The sequence below is a fragment of the Trachurus japonicus genome, chromosome 22 (genome assembly GCF_045865225.1).
Source record: "Trachurus japonicus isolate A0001 chromosome 22, Traja_1.0".
NCBI lineage: Eukaryota > Metazoa > Chordata > Actinopteri > Carangiformes > Carangidae > Trachurus > Trachurus japonicus.
The window spans coordinates 29,721,973-29,744,612 of NC_140928.1; the positions used below are offsets into that span (position 1 = coordinate 29,721,973).

The following is a 22,640-nucleotide window of genomic DNA, read 5'->3' on the forward strand; positions in this document are numbered from 1 at the left end:
GCTCCTCTCTAATTGTCTCTTTGGTTAAAGGAGCATCTTGGCATTTTACCACAAAGCCTCTGTGGCCACCCTCAGACAGAACCGAGACAATACACACACACACGCAAGCAAGCAAGCACACACACAAACACAAACACATGCAGTCCCAGAGCAGAGTATCATCCTATGGAATCTATCTAACCTCAACCACTAAGCCACTGAGAGGCAGCTACTTAACTGAAGCATCATCTTCCACCAGTCTGTAATGACGGTCTGGCCAAATCTAAACCGCTGCGTTTGAAAGGAATGCCAGGACGCCTTCATAAGGCAATGATTAGCCAGAAGCTGTGGAGGGTACAGTGTTTACAGCGCAGAGGAACGGGGGTGTGCGCACTTACAACTGATGTTCACATTTACAGTTGATACCCACACACACACATACAAATGACTGCACACAGAGACGCAGAGAAACGCAAACTACTCCCACAGACTGTTTGCGTACATCTTGTGCTTGGTTGTCAGGCTGCTGTTGGGCTAATGCTAATGCAATTAGCATTGACATATCATCCACTTCCACATGTTTATCTATTTGGGCTGGATCTTGTAAATAAAGGACTGTAACTGTAACTGTGTATGCAGCATGGGCCTATATGACATATACTTCCAGATCATCTGTACAGCCGCAGGAACAACTCCTTCTTCTGTCTGCTTTCTTGTTTGCGTCACTTTTAGACTGTCCTCACGACACACTTTGGCACAATGCACTGCATCTGATCCTGCTGTAATAAGACGTGCATTGAAGTGGGTACTACCAGGCCATCTTGCAAACATCCAAACAAAAATCACAACCACTAACTAAACCAAACAGTCTGTCAGGAGAGCGTATGCATGCACTCCCAGGCCCAGCTAGGCAGAAAGCCTCTGACGCTGAGCACACCTTTTTGATTAACTGCCAAGCCAGTGCTTAGAGACAAAGATGTTGGAGGCTAAGATGACTGAAAAAACTGGTTTTTACTTCGCTGCTGCGAGGGCACAAGTTGTTTTTTGCCTGTAAGGCTCTTCGAGTTCTGAAATTTGCTCGGTTGAAGTGCAGTTTAAACCTTTATCTGTATCAAAACAACAGTCTTTACTGTAGTACCTCACTCTTTTCAGGGTTGATGAAGCATGCATTCGTATGACTATGTGTGTGCCTTCCCACATGCATGCACATGTCAAAAGGTGTAGTCATCATTCGCGGCGACAGTTCCATTGTGACAAGTACATATTTTTTGATTGTCACCTGATCCTCCTGTGAATCCAACACAGGTGAAAGAGGAAAAGAAAGTGTCAAAATGATGGGAAATCACCAGTCTGAGTCATTTTTAATAGTTTCACTTTGACAAAGGAAGGAATTCACAGTGGTTTGCATGCATGCAAAAACTTGGAACTGTTCAAGACAAAAAAGAGAGTGTTTGTCATTTATGGCCTGAGAGTAAAAATGTTTTGCATCCAGATCTAAACTCCATTTCCATGTGTCGAACTCAGCAGTACAGTCATGCAGTTGCCTCCTTTTGGGTGAAACCACAGTTATGTCAGTTAAAGCTAAAGACAACACATGGACCAAAACAGGATATTAAAAAAAGAGTTCACAGCTCCCAAACAAGCCCGGTCCAGCCCTCGGTTGGTGTTTACTGCATGCACTTCTCTGTCAAGGAAACAGATTTAACTACACTGTATAATTGTTTTGTAGAAAGTGGACGTGGCTGCTTCTTTCTTGGCATTCCTGGATGCTTTTTTTTTTTTTTTTTTTTGAAAAGGCTGCATTTTGTGTGTGAACGCTCATACTTGATATCATGTGATATAATTTCCATATTTGTGAATGATTTCTGGCCTTCATGGGAAATTTGTGCTCTTAGATAGACAGTGGGAAATGTTGCATGCCAGCAAACAGGATTTCTGCAAACATGTTTACTTGTGTGTCATATACCGTGAAAAAAGCCTCATATGAACAAGATCATCGATAAGATCATTTCAGGGGCTATGGGAGAAGAACAGATAATGTCAGTCTATGGGATGTCTTACTAATACTTCTGTGCAATATTCCAGATGTCCGTCCCTCAGCTAGCTTCAGTGTCCTAATTTGAAACTGCAGCATGTGTGTCTGTGGAGCTGGTTAGACAGATACAGATAAGATTTAGCTAACCTGACTGCATAACTGCATCCTCTTGTCAAGCTATTGTATAATTACAGCACTTTCAGTTTTGAAGGACTTTCTATTTAATGTTTTGGAGATCCAACGAGCCGCTCAGAAAGAGGCCATGTATGCATTTAATAATGTATTAAACAAAACTGAGCAGATTTGAAATATGCATCAAAGAGGACATTGTTTTCTTCTTTGTTCTTAAATGCTGTTGCCAGTTGCAGCTTGAATAATCGGCTCCTAATGTGAATGGACAGCTCTTACTACTGTAGTTCTCCTCCCCGGGCTAATGTGGCAAAAATGATCGTCGACACATTTGTCTTAACATGCATACAATTTATGAAGTCAGGTCAAACTGAGCTGCCCACAAGCTGCAGGCCTTCAATATGGCAGCCAGAAAGTGTGTTACACCATCTAAAAGCACTGAAAATATGTTGTCTCTTTGAAGTTGTACCTCTGCTGCAGGGTGCTACTAACACAGCTTATGTTCAGCCATGTGTGGAAGGGAGTACACCTACTTGACAGCTGCTTAAACCCAACAACTGGTGCACGGCGTCTCATGCAAACGCCAACATGTCAGCAACAGTGGTCTGAAAGAAAGCTGTTTTCCCCCTGACAGAGGCTTTGCTCATTACATAACACAAAATATTCCAAACACAGACTAACTTGATGGAATGCACCATTTTACACCACTTGGACCCCATGTGAAATACATCCTTTATTGGTTGTCCTCACACGATCCTTTCATGAAGGCTCATGTCTGTGTGAGTGGACCAACTGTTTAGGTTGTCCTAATAAGTTATGCTTGGAATTTTTACTCAATTTGAAGTCTCAAGTTAGGAGAAATATCTGCTGTGTAAACATGGACTTTGAGGCTTTAGAGGACACAAACAGGGACTGTTTGGATGATTTTTTTCAAATTGAGATAGGTAGGCCTACTTTATCGTGACTCAACTGAATGTTTTGCTTGGCTAATTTTAATGTTGGCCCACACATGCTTTTTATTTTTCAAGTTAAAATCCATAATACAGAGCAGTCCCAGATTTGTACTGCCGACACACCCACAGCTCCTGTATGATCCTATTCAATTTTAACAGTAGCCTAAACATGATGTATTATTATCTACACATTTAAACCAAACTGCCTTTTTAAGGGAGCATGTATAATCATGCACAACACACACGCACACTTACAACTCTAAACAGTGAACCACACAAGAAGCATTTTCTGTGGCACCAAGGAATGCGCTGGAATAAACATGATACATTCTCCAAAGCCACCATGAAACCAAGGAGCCTCCCTGCTGCGCTGCCGGTGCTGCGTGGGGGCAGCAGGCCTCCTGCAGGCTATATTTGGGGGACATCCAGGGTTCAGGTGAAATACCAGAAACAGCGTGACACACATACACTGAAATTGGACACAGGGTCAAAGTCACCAACCACCCCCACTTCATCCCACCCTTCCAAACACAAGACATATGGTTCTGTGTAAATCAGCTCATCATCAGGCCTACTTAACTACTAGATGTTAAGATGAGCATGTTGTTGATTCCTTGTATAAGCCAATGTACTTTCATACAACCTTCTCTTCAACTGTTCTTTGTATGTCACAAATGGTGCAGCTGGTAATGTAGTGATATAGACTTAGGCTAAATCACAACAATAGGCTACCAGTGTAGCTATAAGCTACAGATCAACTAGTAGGCTACAGTATGATGTGTTTACTTGCTTGTGTGTTTGTGCCTGAATGGAAACTAGCATGTGCTTTAAAGTCTTTTCGGATCTACGGAAGCTTATTGCATTCATTCAATAAAAAAAAATACAGATCCTGTTTTTCTGAGTAATTTTTTCTGTTTTTCTGAGTAATTTTTTTTGGATCAGTTTTTCTGAGTAATTTTTTTCCTGTTTTTCTGAGTAATTTTTTTTTAAATCAGTTTTTCTGAGTATTTTTTTCTGTTTTTCTGAGTAATTTTTTTGGATCAGTTTTTCTGAGTAATTTTTTTCCTGTTTTTCTGAGTAATTTTTTTTGGATCAGTTTTTCTGAGTAATTTTTTTCCTGTTTTTCTGAGTATTTTTTTTGGATCAGTTTTTCTGAGTAATTTTTTTCCTGTTTTTCTGAGTAATTTTTTTTGGATCAGTTTTTCTGAGTAATTATTTCTGTTTTTCTGAGTAATTTTTTTTCCTGTTTTTCTGAGTAATTTTTTTCCCCCTGTTTTTCTGAGTAATTTTTTCCCCTTGTTTTTCTGAGTAATTTTTTCCCCTTGTTTTTCTGAGTAATTTTTTTCCCTGTTTTTTTGAGTAATTTTTTCTCTACTTCGAAATCTCGCGATAACTACGGAAGCCGGTGCTTGGCCGCCGCCGCCGCCGCCGCGGTTCATGAAGCCTGATTTTTAAAAAAATTACTCAGAAAAACAGAAAAAATTACTCAGAAAAACAGGATCTGTATTTTTTTTTATTGAATGAATGCAATAAGCTTCCGTACGGATCCACTAAAGAGGATTAAAATTTACTTTAATTATATGCACCGTAAATGTATATATATATATATATATATATATATATATATATATATCATTTTTTATATATATATATATACATACATATATACGGTGCATATAATTAAAGTAAATTTTAATCCTCTTTAGTGGATCCTCTTTAAGTATATACGTATATATATTGACAACAACAAATCAGCTATGGGATTACTGCATCCAATATCCGATATTTTTCAAATACTGGCTGCCAAACCTGTCATGTGGTGCACCTTTTTACATTATGAGTAACTGCCTGATGTGTGGGGAGTGACTACAGTTACTAGGCCTCTGTCAATTTAATGAGTCACTGAACCCTCTGTGAACTCTTCTCTTAAATATAAAACACCTGCTTAGTGGAACAAATAAACATGAATAGAAAATGGAACAGCTCTGATTCCCTGTTTTACTTTTTCTGACAGTGTCTTTAGTCACACTCTCCCACCTGGCTGTGGCTCACACCATCAGGCATTTTGGCCAAGAAGAGGGGGAGAGGTTGTTCACACTGAGGGATCATCTCTACTATAGACGATCTTTGAAGGGGGACCTCGGTCACCTAGCAACCTGCTACAACAAACCACAAGGAGCATTTCACTTGTCCAAATGCTAACGTTAGCCTGCGAGCTACCAAGCTACTAGGCTATGTGTTTCAGTAACAAAACAAACTAATTGTACTTCTTTTAGAGGACAATGGTGAAACAGACGATAGAGATATTTGGTCGCGTTAAACCCACCAAGAAAACTACAGCGGTGAGTGGGAAAGTAAAACTTAACATTAGACACAACTCAGATAAAATTAAGGTAAATGCTAACGTTAGGTAACTTACTGTAACGTTAGGTTATTTAACTAACTTATGCAACCAAATATCAGCGTTGAAGTTATTAGGCCACATACGGATAGGAAACATGCTTGTTACGTTAATGATTCCAGTCAACAGTGGAATGTTTATTATCACATCACACGTTTAAACCCCCCACCTGCTAAAGTTTTGAATATATTTTCTGAGCATAGTTTGTAACAGCGATATTCAGGCTTGGAACACCACAGGTGCAACTAATCTGTCATTAATGATGGCAGGCAGCTCAGGTAAACGAGACGTTACAGTAGCCATGTTTCCATCCAAAGTGATTCGAATTACTGGGAAATGCGCATTAAAAGAAATTCGAATCATGTGTGTTTCCATCTACGGACTTTGCACCCCCCCCCCCCCCCCGGACGGACGGACGGACGGACGGATTTGAACCGTCATAACGCGACCCGTGTGTGTGTGTGTGGGAGAGAGAGAGAGAGAGAGAGAGAGAGTCGCGGCGGACTTTATTAATGAACGCTGGACGAGCTGGTTGATAAGTTTGGTTTTTACTGAGGAGGAACTATGAAGAACTGTGCAGTAATCACATATGAAGGTGTGTGGGGGCTTTTATTTTGCCGTGGCGATGCGCCACAATTAATTAATTGTTGTGTGACAGCGGAAACCCTGATGTTGTCTTGTGAGTGAACTGCAAACATGGGAGCAGACGGGGTGACAGTGCGCTACGTCACACTTGATTCGCATACAGCTGTTTCCATCCCATTCGAATCAACCAAAACCCGGCCATAGCGAGCGTATTTCATTTTGTGCGAATCAGGGGATTTTAATGCGAATCACGGCGTTTCCATCATCATTTTCTGATGCGATACATCTCGATGCGCATCTAAACAGCTGATGGAAACGCACCTGACATCAGGCTCCCGGAGTCGTGTTTCAACTTCACCTGACTGAATTTATGGGCAAAATAGTTTGTGTAAAAAGCCACTGTATCAGCTTGCAACTATGCATCGTATTTGTTAAAATGTACATTTTGTATTTATGTTGGTTTTATGTCATTTGAAATTACATTTGAGGCATTTTAACAAATACAAGACTGAATGCCCTGAAAATGTCAAATGGTGTACTGTACTTGTAAAGAGTATACTGTATGGTACTTTCTTCTGAAAACATTAAATTGAAGTAGATTTTTTTGCAGTAAAAACACAGTTTTTTTCTAAATAATGTGGGATGAAATTATGACGCATTGCAAAAGTGAATTATATTTAGTCCACATTAAGTCCAGATTTATTTTCCTGGACATAGTCAGGTTTTTATGAAAAAATACTGGTTGCACCAATTGACAATAGGTTAAATCACGTCACTGACCCCTTTATATCTGAAAAGCTGATGTATTTGAATAAGTCGGATGAACAGTTTGTCACAACTGGTAGCCTACAGTACCATCTGTTCTGGTGATGTGTTCATTCTGTAGCCTCTGTCACAGTCATAAAGGTGAACATACTGTGCCAGACTTGAGATTCTGGGGTGGGACTGTCAAACGGTGGCAAGCTAATGAAACGGTTATCAACCAGCTTACTAGTGGTTATTTTCTAATAAAGGACACATGTCTGGACATGCTCTCCTGCCATCAGGTAAGGGTTTCGTTGTGTCTTCATTGGGCACACATACTGTCAGTTTTAATTAGACACACTCCTGGCAAAGTGCTTTCTTCCCCTAAAGCCTAGTTCATTCTCTGAAAACAGCAGCAATAATCAAATTGCTTTTACAGTTTCTATTGCACTGTAGCTTTAACTGACAATATCCAGCAGTAAAAAATGAGCACAGATACATCCTCAGGGCCTTTTGAGGTTCTGCTCATGTTCGTGTGGACAACAGAACAGTAGGCTAGTGGATGAAATATTGCAGGTGGAGTGACAATGAAAAACAATCCAATAATTTCGGCCTTACTGTATCCCTTATTTCTAAAACTATGGAACTTGTGATTGCACGTGTCCATTGAAAACATGATAGAACATATGTGAAAGCCTAGAGGAGGAGGATGTTTAGATTGACCCACCCAACCTCAATTTAAATGTCCTTCTCTGCTACAGCACAATCTATATTGGTTCAATGTTCCACAGTTTTTCTTGTCTCCCCTGAGGCATGGCTCTGGCTTTGGCAAGCCGAGGTGAATTTGCAGAGCTTGTCTACACTGTATGCCGATCATTATTGGGTTTTCTCTTCTGTTGCTTTCCACAGAATATATGCTTCATAAAGTCTTTTTTTTTCATTTTGGGGCTTGCAATACCCAAACCACAAGTGGCCAAAGTCATATTTTAGACCTAAAATGAATTTTCTTGTGTTTAAATTGCACTGCATCTGTGGTATCGCATACCATAACAACATACAAATCACAGAAATTGTAGTCAAGGTACATATTTTCCAAATATTCTCTTGTAGAAAATTAGCCCTCTGCCTTGTCCTGCTTCAGTACAGACTGAGCTGCGGGCCTTGTTCCACTGTGGGCTGACTCTACTGTTGTCTCTGGCTCCCTCAGGTGTATTCTGTGGACACGGAGCAGGAGACAGGTGCTTCTATAGAGTTTGTGGTGCCCCGAGACCTGGCTGATGGCTTTGTTAACAACAAGAGGGAGTGCTACAAGTTCAGGTAGTGTATGACAGCACCTTCCATTTGCTTCATTTAAAATAAATTTAACTGTTGCTATCTTTGAAGTGCACGATAATAATTGATGTGCTTTTTTATATCTACAAAATGGCTACAGTATACTTCACTGTCATGGCACTGTAGAGTAATGCTGGAAGTGAAGGCTGTTCTATCGGCTCTTCCAAAGAACCCCCCTAAAATGGGTCTTCAGGTCTATTTTGTTGAATAAAAGAACCATCACTTTACAATATATCAAAATTAAATTAATTAGACTAGACAACTACATTGTGGGCCATGTAGGCTACCACGGCAACCTGCTGCTCAAAATGAATTGCCCCTTGTGGGATTAATAACGTTTTTTTGAATTTGAATACCGGTACATATGTGTAGTGTTTTTTAATGATTAGCCACAGACATCAAAACAATGACCACTGATGTCATTTTAGTGTATGTGGGAAAAGCAAAGTTCTGAGTATTTGATTTGTGTGTCGTAATGTTATTTATTATACGTTATTATTTCATAGCGTAACAAGTGTGCAGGTCACAACTTGTCCACCAGAGTGAGTTGGAGTTGTTGGATTGTGTATTTGATGAGTTTGATGGGGGAAACGTGGAAATACCATATGCCTCTGTAGCGTTAGCTGAGCAGCTCGCAGCTCTGCCCCGCCGTTCTAAAAACAGCTTGCACTGACAATTAAAGGTAATGAACCTACTGCTAAGACTAGAGGGATTATGACAATGGGTGAATTTGCCAAAATGTTGAAATATCCTCTTAAAAACAAGTGATGTAACTTGAGAAAAAATCCTAACAATAAATGAAGACAACATACAAAGAAGGTGTGTTTCCCAACATGATTCAAGCTGTCAAAGTTGCATAAGAAATATTCCCATGAATAATTCATCCACCAGTTCTGTCAGTCGGAGCCAGAACATCTGTTTAACACTGGTGGTGAGGGCTGCAGCCTTATATACCCTCTGGGCAGGGCCCATGCCACGCTTCCAAGCCCAAATTCACAGTTACGGAGTCAGACAGCAGTGGACACTGAGAGCCTCTGAAAACCACAGTCTTATAATAGCATGTGGAGGTTCCCTTGTGCCCTTATAGAAATAAAATTTCCACATTTAACAATCTTCCTGGGCGGATTCCTCTCAAATCTCTCTCATCTTTCTGTGGGATAAAACATGATGGGTTGAGAGACTGCTTTAGAAAACAGAATTACTTAACTCCTCCGCATCCACTTGGGAAATTAAATAGACTGCTTTTTGTGCTTATTCAGTACGGCTGATTGTAGCCGTGGATCTTTGTGGATGAGCACAGATTTCATGGTAGTAAATTAAGTAATAACTATGATCTGATCAGTTTTGTTCTTCTAAATGTGTCCTGGTGGTGATGCTCTTTTTTTGTTTTTTGTCCAGGTTCCAAAAAGTGTTTGATCAAGCAGCGAAACAAGAAGAGATATTTGAAAACATTGCCAAGCCAGTTGCAGACAGGTAAAATCTTTGTGACACTGTACTTTTCAAATTTATTAATGAGTTGTCAGCGACACCTGTACCCAGCAGTGCTCATCTCTCGGTGTTATGGTGGGGCCACACAGGCTTTAGCCGGCCTTGTTGACAGGAAGTCAGTAAAGCTCAGCTTTCTTTAACATGGAAATGGAGGGTGTCTGTGATTGTTGGCATGCTTTACATTCTTAAACCGCTAAGTGGACTGAGCTGGCAGGCGAGATGGCACACTGTGCCACCATGAGTGTGAGAACGTTTTCAAGCCACAACACAGAGCTACACCAGATATTGTAGCTGCTCGCTCGTTTCGAGCTGTTTAATTTGTCATGCACAAGAACCACGTTCTGATCCAATATCTGGCCCTCAACAGTGCAAGTAATTAGTAAACATCCGTCAGTTTAATGAAAATATGTGGTACGCCACGGCTTCTTTTAAAGTTAAAATATGACTTGTGTTTGAAATGTTGAGATGGCCAAGATTCTATTGATAAATTAGACTATTGTCATTTTAGGCAATATAGTCACTTTTAAATTTACATTTTGTATTTGATGACTGATGATTCAATGAAACAGATTTCCTCAGTGATATTGTAACTGAGGCTTTATTATTGGCACCAGCAGAATTGTGATGTCATCCATCCCTACAATCACCTACTTTTCATTCATCACACAATTTGCAGAATGGTGCCTTGAAAAGCAATGAAATGCAGTTGTATGCTAGTTTGTTATATTCATCAGTGTTTACAGCATGTTCACATAACCCATCTGTCTGACAGATTGTTACTTACTGACTAGACTTAGATAAAATCCAGATAGATTCAAACAGAAAAACAACGAACAAGAGAATTTAGCTGGAATTTCCTGTGATTAAAAGTTGGTCGTGTCGTGTAGATGTGTGCACAAGGCTCTTCCTCTGGTTCTCCTTGCCAATCACAGTCCTCCTGGCTCAATCTGGCCCAACCATCTCCCCAGCACTTCAGTCTTCTTACTCACAATAGGGGCTATTTGTGGAATCCCACAAGTGTTTTGTATTATCTCTGCCGTTAGGAGACATATAAATAACATGGTGAGACGTCTGGATCGGCTGACTAAGGACTTGAATATATTTGACCTGACTCACCCGGGTTCACTGACTTAGGTATTGAGTTGCCCTCCCCGGCCAGGTTTTGAACAGACCCCCCCTTTGTTTGGCAGATGGTAAACATCAGGTTCAAATGTTTCAGTCACAACCAGGCCATGACTTGATGTCTTTTAGTCTGTGATATGACTATGGACACTCTTCATCATCAGTCTGTCCTTCCTGTCACATGTTTCAGGCTCAGCTGTCAGTCTCTTGTCTCCTCAGCAGGATGCCTGTTAGACATAACATTTTAAATCTTCTGTCTTGTTACAGAATTTGCTAATTAAATCAATGCAAATTTGGACTGACAGAATGTTTCTCCTAAAACTCCTGGTGTTGGGAAATATTTATTCAGGTTTAAGCAAGATTCACTTTGAATCACAGCAGTTTTTGCTGTCACCACACAAAAACCCAGTTTCATACACACAGGCGCCTATCCTCTCAACTAGCAATAACTGTCAGGTTGTTGTTTGGGTTGGTGCTCTGTCATACTTGGGACATTTCAAGTTTAGCCAAAAGCTCTAACTCGTTTACTTACACACTAGTCTCTGTCTCTGCTGTGGTGTAACCAAAACCAGTCATTTCAACCCCAACACAGTAGTTTAAAAACAAACCAGCATTAATAGCTGCAGGAGAGGAAGAGCCAATGTAATATTGCTGGGTTGGCAAGGCAAACCCTCTATCTGCATTGTAATCCCATTTTACAAAGCTGTGAAACCTGCAGCCTGAGATCAAAGGAGAATGGGGTCTGTTCAAGAGCTGTGTTACCTCAAACATGTTGGACATACCGCCGCTCATGAAAAGAGCAGGAAGAGCGAGGATCCTCTGTACCATGAGTTGCCAGTCTCCAGGGAAGCTGAGGTGTAAACAGCAACAAGCATTGGGGTCCGCCCAAGCCTCAGTAGCAGGGCCCAGCCCGCATCATTAGCACTGACATTAAACTAAACACTGAGCTTGTGTCTTTCTCCCCCACTGCCAATCATTACTGTGACTCATGCGAGATTAAATGGACACCCAATGGCTGAGTAACCAACCACCATCCTCATGAGTGGACGTAGTGTTTTATATAAACTGACATGCAGTTTTTTCCTCTTGCTCTTCTCATGCAGGGTGTGGAATTGTACAGCACACAGGAAGGGAAACCCACACACTGCTCAAATACTAGGTCGGCAATTGCATTAGAATAAGCAAGAGGCTTGACTTTCGTTTATAATTCATCTAAAAAAATATAACATGCTGCTATCGTTTCCTTGCAGTTAGCACGTCAGGGAGTTCATCTTCATCTTTTATCAGAGCTCGTGTGTCAGAGGCCCCTCTGTCGCTTCACTGTTCCTCTCTGGTTTATTTCCACCACTACAGGACAGAAGGGGTTTTTAATGTCACACACATCTCTACCTCACAGATACCGTTGGTTTCCACTGCCATGTGCATGTGCAGAGAAGCAGCTCAGTGCCAAACCAAAATTTACCGGGCCCTGCCTAGTTGAGTGGGTTTGGGCCCTTTCCTTCACTTATTCTCTGAGACATTTCTCCTTCACCAGCAGATGTCTGTCGCCATTGGAGCTCTCCACTCACTGCCACCTTTTCCTGTGGCTTTAAAGAGTCAGATTCAATTCATTCAGACTTTTGGTGCCTGCCTGTAGGGATGCACTTGATAGTTGCAAATTAAAATGGTGATGTCATAGGAGCTACTAAGAAATCAGCAACTATATGATTATATTTACAGATTTATAGCATTCTGGCTTTTGCAAATGATGAGATGAGATTTTACTGTGAGACTGTATCTTACCTTTAGCTTTACAGTGTTGCTACATTTTTTATGTATGAAAAGTGCTCTATAAATAAAGTTTTTTATTATTATTATTATTATTATTATTATTATTATTATTATTATTATTATCTGTGGGGCATTGTTGTTGACTCAAAAGGATTGTAATCTTTCATAACCAAAGTTCTATTCCAAGGACATCTGTGGTACTTAAAGGGATAGTTCACCCAAAATTGAAATTTCACTCATTATCTACTCACCCTCATGTCGACTAAGGGCTGGGAGAAGTTTCAGAGTTATCCGTGGCTTCTCTGAGTTACAGGGGGTCTCGGCATAGCAGTGCATGTCCATATAACGGTTGCAAATGGATACCAACTGTCTTCGTAACAAAAAGACACACCAAAAAACATCCAAATACCTCCATGCTGCTCGTATGTAATGTCCATCTTGTATTGAAGCCCCAAAATGCAAAATTGTCCCGAAAAAATTTAAATAAGTCTATTTTTCAAGCTTGTTTTGTAGCGGAAGCTTCTCAAAGCTCCTCTTCCCGGTTCGTCAAATTTGGACGAACCAGGGTCTGTCCTCTTCCCAGTTCCCATTTACCGATGGTTGATGTGGCCGATGGAGGAGCCTCCGAAGCTGTTGCCTCCGGAGACTGCGTAGGCTTGGTCCCCCGAAGGCTGCAGCCCCTGAATTGAGACACAGCTAATGAGTGAAATTTCAATTTTGGGTGAACTATCCCTTTAATTTTCTTTTAATCTGCTTGTTTTCACCAATGATCAACTGGCCTTTGACAACAACATGGAGGTGGAGGAAGATTAGTAATTTCAATAAAGAAAAATGTATTTGTATATGTCCATAAAAGGGGCTTGTGGAAGGAAGTACTAAACCCAAGAACACAACTTTACTTTACACTACACTCAGGGACCCAAAACTCTGAACGCAGGTGCTAAATGTGGAGCTTTCTGGTTGTTGAGTATGTTTGAAATTATGTGCAATAGATGTGAATTTTAACTATGAGGTTATTATAGCTTATATCATGAAGTGTAAAGGGATTTCATAGTATCTCTCCTGTGTCTGTGTGTGACGGCAGTGTATTGGGTGGCTACAATGGCACCATATTTGCCTATGGACAGACAGGAAGTGGAAAAACCTTTACCATCACAGGCGGGGCAGAGCGTTACAGTGATCGAGGCATTATTCCCCGCACCCTGTCCTACCTGTATGAATGCTTCAGCCAGGTCAGTACGGCATGATTTGCTCTGTTGTGTTGTCTTTCTTTTTCAGTTGAATTAAGATTTTAGTTTAATTGGTAAATACTGATGCACACTCATACCCATATCCTACTGGATCACTCTACTGCTCCAGATCAGTTCAACATGATGCATTTTCCTCCTCAGGACAGCAGCATGCTTTATACAACACACATCTCCTACCTGGAAATCTACAACGAGATGGGATATGACCTTCTGGATTCCCGACATGAAGCCTCCCGACTCGAAGACCTACCGTTAGTATCATTTTCTTTCCTTTTGCTATAGGATAGAAAATAACTTTGTAAAATCTTGAAAATCTGAACCATACAGTGGGATCAATCCATCCATCCATTGTCTATACCTATATCTATATCTGACTTTCAGTACAACACAGAGTCATGTCATGTTCAAAAATTTTCAGATGACACAGCTATTGTTGGGTGCACGGTGGGAGGTCAAGAGGAGGAGTACAGGGGTGTGATTAAAAAGTTTGTGCACTGGAGTAAGGAGAACGGTTTGCTGCTTAATGTAGCAAAAACCAAAGAAATGGTGGTGGACTTCAGGAGGAAGAAGTCCCCACCTTCTCCTGTTTGTATCAGTGGGAGTGATGTGGAGATTGTGGGGCAATATAAGTACCTTGGTGTCCTACTGGACAGCAAGCTGGAGTGGGCAGGTAACACTGAGGCTGTTTACAAGAAGGGCCTGAGCCGCTTGTATTTTTTGAGGAGGCTTAAGTCTTTTAATGTGTGCAACAGGATGCTTAATATGTTTTATCAGACTGTTGTAGCCAGTTCCCTCTTTTTTGCTGTGGTGTGCTGGGGTGTGGGCATAAAGAAAAAGGACGCAAACAAGCTTAACAAGCTGATCAAGAAGGCCCAGTCTGTTGTAGGGGTGAAGCTGAGTACCCTGGAGGAAATCACTGAAAACAGAGTCCGAACAAAATTCCTCAGGATTACTGACAACACCACCCATCCCCTCCATAAAACACTGGACAGTCTGAGAAGTACTTTCAGTCACAGATACAGACTCCCCCGCTGCTCAAGAGAGCGATATAAACATTCATTCATACCCACTGCAATACAGCTGTACAACTCCTCAATCTGATTAATTAATGCAGTCATCACAAGCATCCTGGACCCAGCACTTTTTCTTCTTTTAACTTCTTAACTTTTAACCTTCTACACGCATCTCTTATTCATATATTTATTTCTTTTTATTCTGTGTTTTAATACACTATGTGTTTGTATGTCTTACATGTATTTTTACTCAGTGTGTTGTGATCTGTGTTGTTGTCTGTATTGTCTTGCTGCTGCTCTGTGACATTTTTAAATTTCCCCTCAGGGATTAAATAAAGTATTTCTAAATACCTCTTGGGGTCTAGAACCAATCCCAGCTGACACAGGGCGAGGGCCAGGTACACCCAGGACAGGTTGCCAGTCTATCACAGGACCAACATATAGAGACAAACAACATACACACTCGCATTCACACAATTTAGATTTGCTGATGAACCTACTAAGCATGTGTTGTCTTTGGACTGTGGGTGGAAGCCAGAGAGCCTGGAGCGAAAGCACACAGGCACAGGGAGAACATACAACCTGAAAAAGGTCCCCGGCCTGGGAGTTGAACCAGGAACCTGTGCCACAACATACAGTGTGATGTACTGTTACTGTATATTTCACTTTTCATACAGTAACTGCGCTCATGTCTAATTTTAAAGTTGGATAGACCAATTACCACTGGATCCATTATTCTCCTAAACACTTGCGGGTTTAGCTGAGCCTTATTCCCTTACAGCCATTTGTCAACCTGGCCTGGAGTCACTGTGGTGAAATGTGGAGACTCTAGTATTTACCACCCCACTACGACCTGCCAACTGACATAATGAGACTGTGGGACAGCAATGGATGTGGTCTTTAGCTCTCCACTCCAGTGGCAGACTCTGCCACTGGAGTGGAGAGCTAAAGGGTCATGTGGAAAAATAGTTTTTCATAGCTGTTTGCTGCTGTAACTGGTCTGGAGGAAATTCATTTTTATCTCTCCTTTTTTGACTCATTTCATGTTGTTTGTTGCTTCCCTCTTTGTCTTCCATTGTCTTTGTGGTTGTCTCGCCGTTTCCTCCTCTTTTAGTTTTTGATGATTTTTTTTACTTTTATGTCCATTTTTCACTGTGGATCTGAACTCCATCCATCTTTGTTTATGTAATTATTTATTTTCCTCCAGTTTTTGTCAGAGCCAGTACATCATTTTGGTGTTTGTGCTGTATTTTCTTACCAGATCTGGTGAAGTTTTTTTTCTCTCTCTCTCTCTCTTTTTGCAGAGCATCCAGCTCAAGGTTTAGATAGCCACAAATCACAGTCTTCTGTAAATAGACAGTGCCCGTCGTTAACCATGCTGTGGCTACACTTGCTGATTCAAGGACAAGCTGTGGCACTGACAGATTTCTCTCTTTGACTGTTGGGCTCTCTCTCTCTACAGTACACTTTACTTTCTATTCTTTCTGACATTCTCTTCTCATTTTTTTTCTCCGACTCCACCGTGCCTTATTCCCCTCACACTTTCAGCATTCCACCCTCCAAATTATCTTGTAAATTAATTTAAGCTCTTGATAATTTTTTACATTTGTGTAAAAATACAATAATTAAAACCTATTTAGGGCTGATGGGACTGTTTAGGAAAATAACTCTGCCAGGGCAGAGCCTTTAATCACATTGAGATTAATACTGCTTTGTCACACTACCTCAATTACCTACACATGTTCACACAATTATCTACATATGTTCTCCAGTCATTGCTCTGTCTCTGATTTGACATCTTAGCCCAGTAGCCTTACTGTCACAGCCATGGTGGTGTGATGGAAATGATGTGGTAAGAAGATCATTGGAGACATTTCCAACACATGTGCTCACACTATTTCAGAGCCTGATGTGAGTTAAGACTGGTTACCTGTTTGTTTTTAAAAGCAGGTCCCGTCTGTTATCAAGTTGTGAACCCCCGGACAGATAAAGCACATATGTCAAACTGGGTCGCAGCCCACACTGACTCGCAGATGTGGTTTGTTTGGATTTAGAGCTGAGCTAGGCCAAGGCAGTGGGAAGAAAATAGATGACATAGCTGACATAATTAGTTTTCATAATTGCTTCAGTGTTGAATTACTTGGGTTTTGACTGAATTTGCCCTGCTTTATCTTTTTTTTTTAAATTAATAATCTTAAATTTATTTCAAGTTCAATCATTATGCTGAAATTTCCTCTCAACAAGTTTTTTTTTTCTTTCCAGACGAGTTGCAATCATGGAGGATCCAGACCAGAATATCCATCTCAAGAATCTGTCACTGCAGCAGTCAGCAAACGAGGAAGAGGCACTAAATCTACTTTTCCTAGGTGACACCAATCGTATGATTGCAGAGGTAACAGAAAGGGGAACAGAGTGATTCTACTTTATACTGCAGAAATGTCTAGTATGACTTCCCCTCTTGAGGTCACACTTCATCAATGCAATCTTCTTAGTCAGGAGGACTGTTGTCTACAAAAATACATCAAAACTATGCTATGTTGTAGGGTATTAAAGCTACCTAAAGGCCTGTCTAAAATATTATTTTGGTCCCTTTTACCATGGTTTTCCTTGTAAAACCAAAATTTCTGTTTATCCTGCGGTGCTTTTGTTCTACACTTGGACACAAACTCTACACTGATGAGACATGTTGAGTCAGCGTTTGCTTTGCAACCTGAGATTTGGACCTCACTGATCTCACCTTGTTTACTCTTGTTGCTAGTTTGTAAGCAAATTATAGACAGTGAAAGTGAACGGGGTAATCGGGAGATTTGTTTTTTGTTTCTGAGTATTTCAAAGTGAGTTTTTGATGTGGCTGGGATTCTTCCATGAAAGGGTTAGGGTTAATCCAAAAGAAATTGTTATGGGATTTTGGTTTTTTACCTAGTGCTCTCTCCTCCTTAATTTTTGTAGTGTGAGAAAATACATCTGCCAAGTAATACACATGTTCCCCATAGCATGGCCTATTACCTATGCAATATTGCATGTTTTGTTTTAACTCGAGGACACAATGCCAATATCCTCTGCTATGAAATCTGTGGGAATATGTCAGTGGAAGCACATTCCTGGATGTTACATTCATCCTATCAAGCAGTGAAGGCGTTGCACAGCCCAGCAGTGCTCCCAGCATAGTCCACCCACACACAGACTTTTGTGAACTCGTCCTCTTTGGGACTTTTTCAGAAGAATATTTCTCTTGAGCCTGAAGCAAACAAAGAACCATCGTGGTCAGTTTAACACTGCCAGAATCACCTCAGAAGTCCTTGTTCCTTGTAGACCTCCATTAAAGTTAACAGTAATGCTCTCTTTCTTCTCTTGCTCGCAGCCATGTGGATCAAAGATGACACATCCATTTATTGAACACTCAGTAGACCATGAGCTCACTCACTTTGAGACCCGGCAATCCCCCCTACACTTTTATTGGACAGGAAATAAAAATACACATTCTCAACTCCTCACCCTTCCTTCAGCCTCATTGGGAAAGTTTTCCTCTCATCCTCTCTTGTCCTCTGCATCCTTGTTTCCTCTCAACACATGTGGGGATGCATAGACTGAACCTCTGCCCCTCCATCTACAGTACATCCCAGTGTTTTGAGGTTCTGTAACACTGCATTGCCTCTTTTTGCTGCCCCACCTTAGCCTGTGGTCAGTTTAACACAGAGGAGTAAAGAAAGTGATTATACTGAAGCTGCTGTGGCCTGCTTTGTTTTCTACACAGTATACACATTTAATCCCTCTTTGTGTGTCACATTTCCTCTGAGGACATGCACCTGCTTATTTGAACATACATACTCTACTTTTATGTTGACTGTTATTCTATGACTTGAGAAGTCTTTACATCACATCTGGTTAAATCAGAATTATCTTATATGACCCACATTTAATCCTCAGAGGAGAAAAATGATGTGGTAAAAACTATCCAACAGGATAAGAACACATCCAATTAGTCTCTCATTATCTTTGGGAATTTGCAGTCCCACAGAAAAAAAAAAAGCCAGTGTATTTGAGAACTTATGATGGTCATACCGATGGTTTTACCGAAGAGCATTTCATTGTAAAGTCTGTTCATACTCAGCTTTGTAAAAAAAAAAAAAAAAAACTTCTACATTTTATTTACGTCTCTTTGTACATAATGCACACACAACTTTACACATGTACATCTGAAGCCCTTTTCGTTGATACAATAAAGGAATAAACTCTTGAACGTACTGAACGCTTGAACGTACTGAACACTTCACAAAAAACAGTGACCTTAGAGAACTGAACCTTAAGTTCTTGGAAATTATTTTGCAACTATGTGCACTGCTTAGCACTATTTAGGTAACATGGACATTACATAATGGGAATTAAAATTGCATCTATTTAGGTCACAGTTGTTAATTCGTGACTGGAATAAAAAGCTCTACATAGTTCATAGGCAGTCTAAATGAATCTTTCCATCAGGTCTGTATCAGAGGCACCAGAAGTGGTTGTTTCTTCAAAAATATTGTAATCCTTAAGATTTTCAGCAAGAACCATTCAGCGGACTGTATTTACAACCTGTACTGTAATTGTTGCCTGGTCACCGTTCACCATTCCTAAACCAGCCTGTGTGCAAACATGGACTCAACAGGAAGTGATCAGCAGCTCATCATCTAATCATGTAACTGGTTATAACTTGGTTTTATTGACGTTAGCCTCATGAAACGCACAACGTTAAGTTACATCAAATGCAACCCAGTGTTTCCTACCAGCAAAGTTTCATGTTAAGCAGTGACAGTAAACTTTACTGTTCGCTCATTACCACTGTTGACACACTTTGCTGTTCTTCATTAAATGTTTGTTTGGATTCTCTATAAAAAAATAAAAAAAAACTTATGATGGTCATCTATGTCTGAATGTCCAGTCTAGTGCTTGCATTACAATCATTTATATGCCATCAAAATGAAATGTGTTGTTGTTTGTAAATGTTATTTACAACCACCATCATGGAGAGAGCTGATCATGAAGTCTATTATCAGCTCTTTGTCACAGAATGTCCATTTCCTCTGTTTATTCTTTGAGCGAGGTCCCAGTGAGTAACCCATCCGCTCTCTAGTTAATAAAACTTGTTCAAGCAGAGTGACTCATAGTCTAATTCTGTCTCTTTCTGGTCTCAACCTGACTGCTGGTCTAGTGACCATCTGAAAATCAAACTCAGCTTTTGTAAAGCACCACCATGTGTTTACTGCTCATCAGTTACACATTGTGTGACTTTGATCTTCAAACCAACATGAGAAAAGAAAAAGAATCAAAGGAAACATGTTTTTTTTTTGTTGTTTGCATGTAAGACTACCACAGATGGAGAGTAAAATCTCTCCTTTCTTTTTTGTGTTCACCACGTAGACTAATTTTAGAGGATTCAGAGTACTCTCACACAAACCTAACTGCATCCTTACAATATTACTGTACTTAAAGTTGTTGTTGTTTTTTCTCACTACTGTCTGTCTTTATTTCATCTTCAGACTCCCATGAACCAGGCATCCACACGGTCACACTGTGTTTTCACTGTACACTTGTGCAGACGTGAGCCTGGCTCAGCCACTGTGCGGCGCTCCAAACTCCACCTGGTGGACCTGGCTGGGTCAGATAGAGTTAGCAAGACTGGCCTGAATGGTCAGCTGCTGACTGAGGCCAAGTACATCAACCTGTCCCTCCACTACTTGGAGCAGGTAACCACTCATATTATTTCCTTTCCTTTATTTTAAATAATATTGTATGTAGAATTTTTTCAGGGTCAATATACTGTATTTGATATATGTGTTCTATCATTACATTTAAAGTAATTTGGTTTGATACTTAATTTGGAATTTCAGTTGTGGTTTAAGGTCACAACAGTAAACTCATGTTTTGGCTGACTGGTGTAAATTCAACCTGCCTTATGTTAAAGGTCCCATATTGTGTAAAGGTCCACATCAATACTACAATCAATACATTGATACTGTGAATTTATGAAAGTGCTGAGCGCCCAGAAAATAGGCTCAGAGCCTCTCTCTCCTGATTGGCTCTCTGAACTATTGCGATGAGGAGAAAGGAGAGAGAGGAGAAATAAAACTAAACTGAGATGTTTTTAGTTCTTAAAACCACAAATACAGTATGTATTTTTTATGGATCAACACTCAACAGGAAGGTGTAATTCATTTCATATTAGATGTTTGAGTTGTTATGTTATGTCTTTGTTTACATGCTTTCAATTGTTCTCTTCCTCAGGTGATCATTGCTTTGTCAGAGAAGAACCGTTCTCACATTCCCTACAGGAACTCCATGTTAACCTCTGTGCTAAGGGACAGCCTTGGGGGTAACTGCATGACCACCATGATAGCCACAATGGCTGTTGACAGGAGGAACCTGGATGTAAGGATTGCAACAGCACCCAAATCTGTCTGTCTGTCTGTCTGTCTGTCTGTCTGTCTGTCTGTCTGTCTGTCTGATTTATCTAATTGATCATATTTCACTTTTCTCTTCCTCAGGAGTCCATCTCTACATGCCGCTTTGCTCAGCGTGTGTCTCTCATTAAGAACGAGGCAATACTGAATGAAGAACTGGACCCTGCTCTGGTAAGACGGTCAGACATGGCACATGAGCAGTGACTTGGCCATACAATCCCTCCACATCCAGTCTCTAAATGTGACAAAGTGTAACCCATCAAGTACTTAAAGGGATATTTCAACATTTTGGATACAGTTATTCGCCTATTGCCATAATCCCTATAGTCTTAGCAGTAGGTTCAGTACCTTTAATTGTCGGTGCAAGCTGTTTTTAGATCGGCGGGGCAGAGGTGTGAGCTGCTCAGCTAACGCAATGGGAGGCTTTCCAGGGCAACCTGGAAATACCGCGTGCCATGAAGAGCTCACGTCTCTGCCCCGCTGATCTAAAAACAGCTTGCACCGACAATTAAAGGTAATGAACCTACTGCTAAGACTGTAGGAATTATGGCAATAGGCGAATTTGCCAAAATGTTCAAATATCCCTTTAAGTGTCCTAGGTTTCCCAAACAAAACCAGTTTTTCAAGGTCAGGGTTTAGCCATATAGTATTTCTATTCACACATCCATGCAAGGAGGCACAAACTGTATGCATCCCACAATGGGCTTTATGCACAGCTCCACTACTTCCTGAAATAAGCAAGCTCATTTATTTCCTGTCTTACATTATTGAACCAACTGATTAATCCAGGTTTGCCTGACCATTGTTGTGAGGTCAGACACACCTGGATTAATCAATTGGTCCAATAATGTAAGACAGGAAATAAACGAGCTGTCTTATTTCAGGAAGTAGTGGAGCTGTGCATAAAGCCCATTTTATATAGTTTTGATACACTATACATTTTTATTTAAGTACTTACTTAAGTAGTTACTGCCACTGATACAGTAGACATTACACATGCCTCCATATCTGCCTTTTTTTAAAACGTTGTTATACATAATGAGTAATAGGAAATCACTATCTGAGCAGTTTAACAAGTTTAACCTGTAAATTTGTCTTTCTCCCTTCACGTTTTCCCTCTCCAGGTAGTTGTAGTAAAGACCCTTTGGGGGATACACTGTAGTAAGTCATCACAGTTATATCTGCTTCCTCCCCTCCCACTGAGATCTGCATCTGGATCAACTGCTACTGTATTACTGCTACTGAGACTTGGCTGGCCACTTGCAAACCCTACAGAGGTATTTTTAAGAGAGTCTGCGGCCGGCCCAGTAATTGTGACAGTGTCTGGCGGCTCCCAATTGGGTCCGGCACAGTTGCAGCTCCAGGAAAACCCAAACTCTTTGGGCAAACTTCTTGTCTC

At 40.6% G+C, this 22,640-nt stretch overlaps 1 protein-coding gene across 1 annotated transcript in view; it reads left to right on the forward strand.

Annotated features, from left to right (window-relative positions):
• The first annotated feature begins 5,258 nt into the window (after positions 1-5,258).
• kif6 (kinesin family member 6) overlaps positions 5,259-22,640 on the forward strand; it is a 68,769-nt gene continuing 51,387 nt past the window's right edge. The window contains exons 1-9 of the mRNA XM_085767313.1: positions 5,259-5,438; positions 8,034-8,143; positions 9,557-9,631; positions 13,623-13,770; positions 13,930-14,039; positions 17,064-17,193; positions 20,321-20,527; positions 21,066-21,209; positions 21,326-21,412. Of these exons, the coding sequence (XP_085623439.1) occupies positions 5,379-5,438; positions 8,034-8,143; positions 9,557-9,631; positions 13,623-13,770; positions 13,930-14,039; positions 17,064-17,193; positions 20,321-20,527; positions 21,066-21,209; positions 21,326-21,412 (1,071 nt within the window). The 5' untranslated portion in view covers positions 5,259-5,378. The remainder of the gene's footprint in view (positions 5,439-8,033; positions 8,144-9,556; positions 9,632-13,622; positions 13,771-13,929; positions 14,040-17,063; positions 17,194-20,320; positions 20,528-21,065; positions 21,210-21,325; positions 21,413-22,640) is intronic.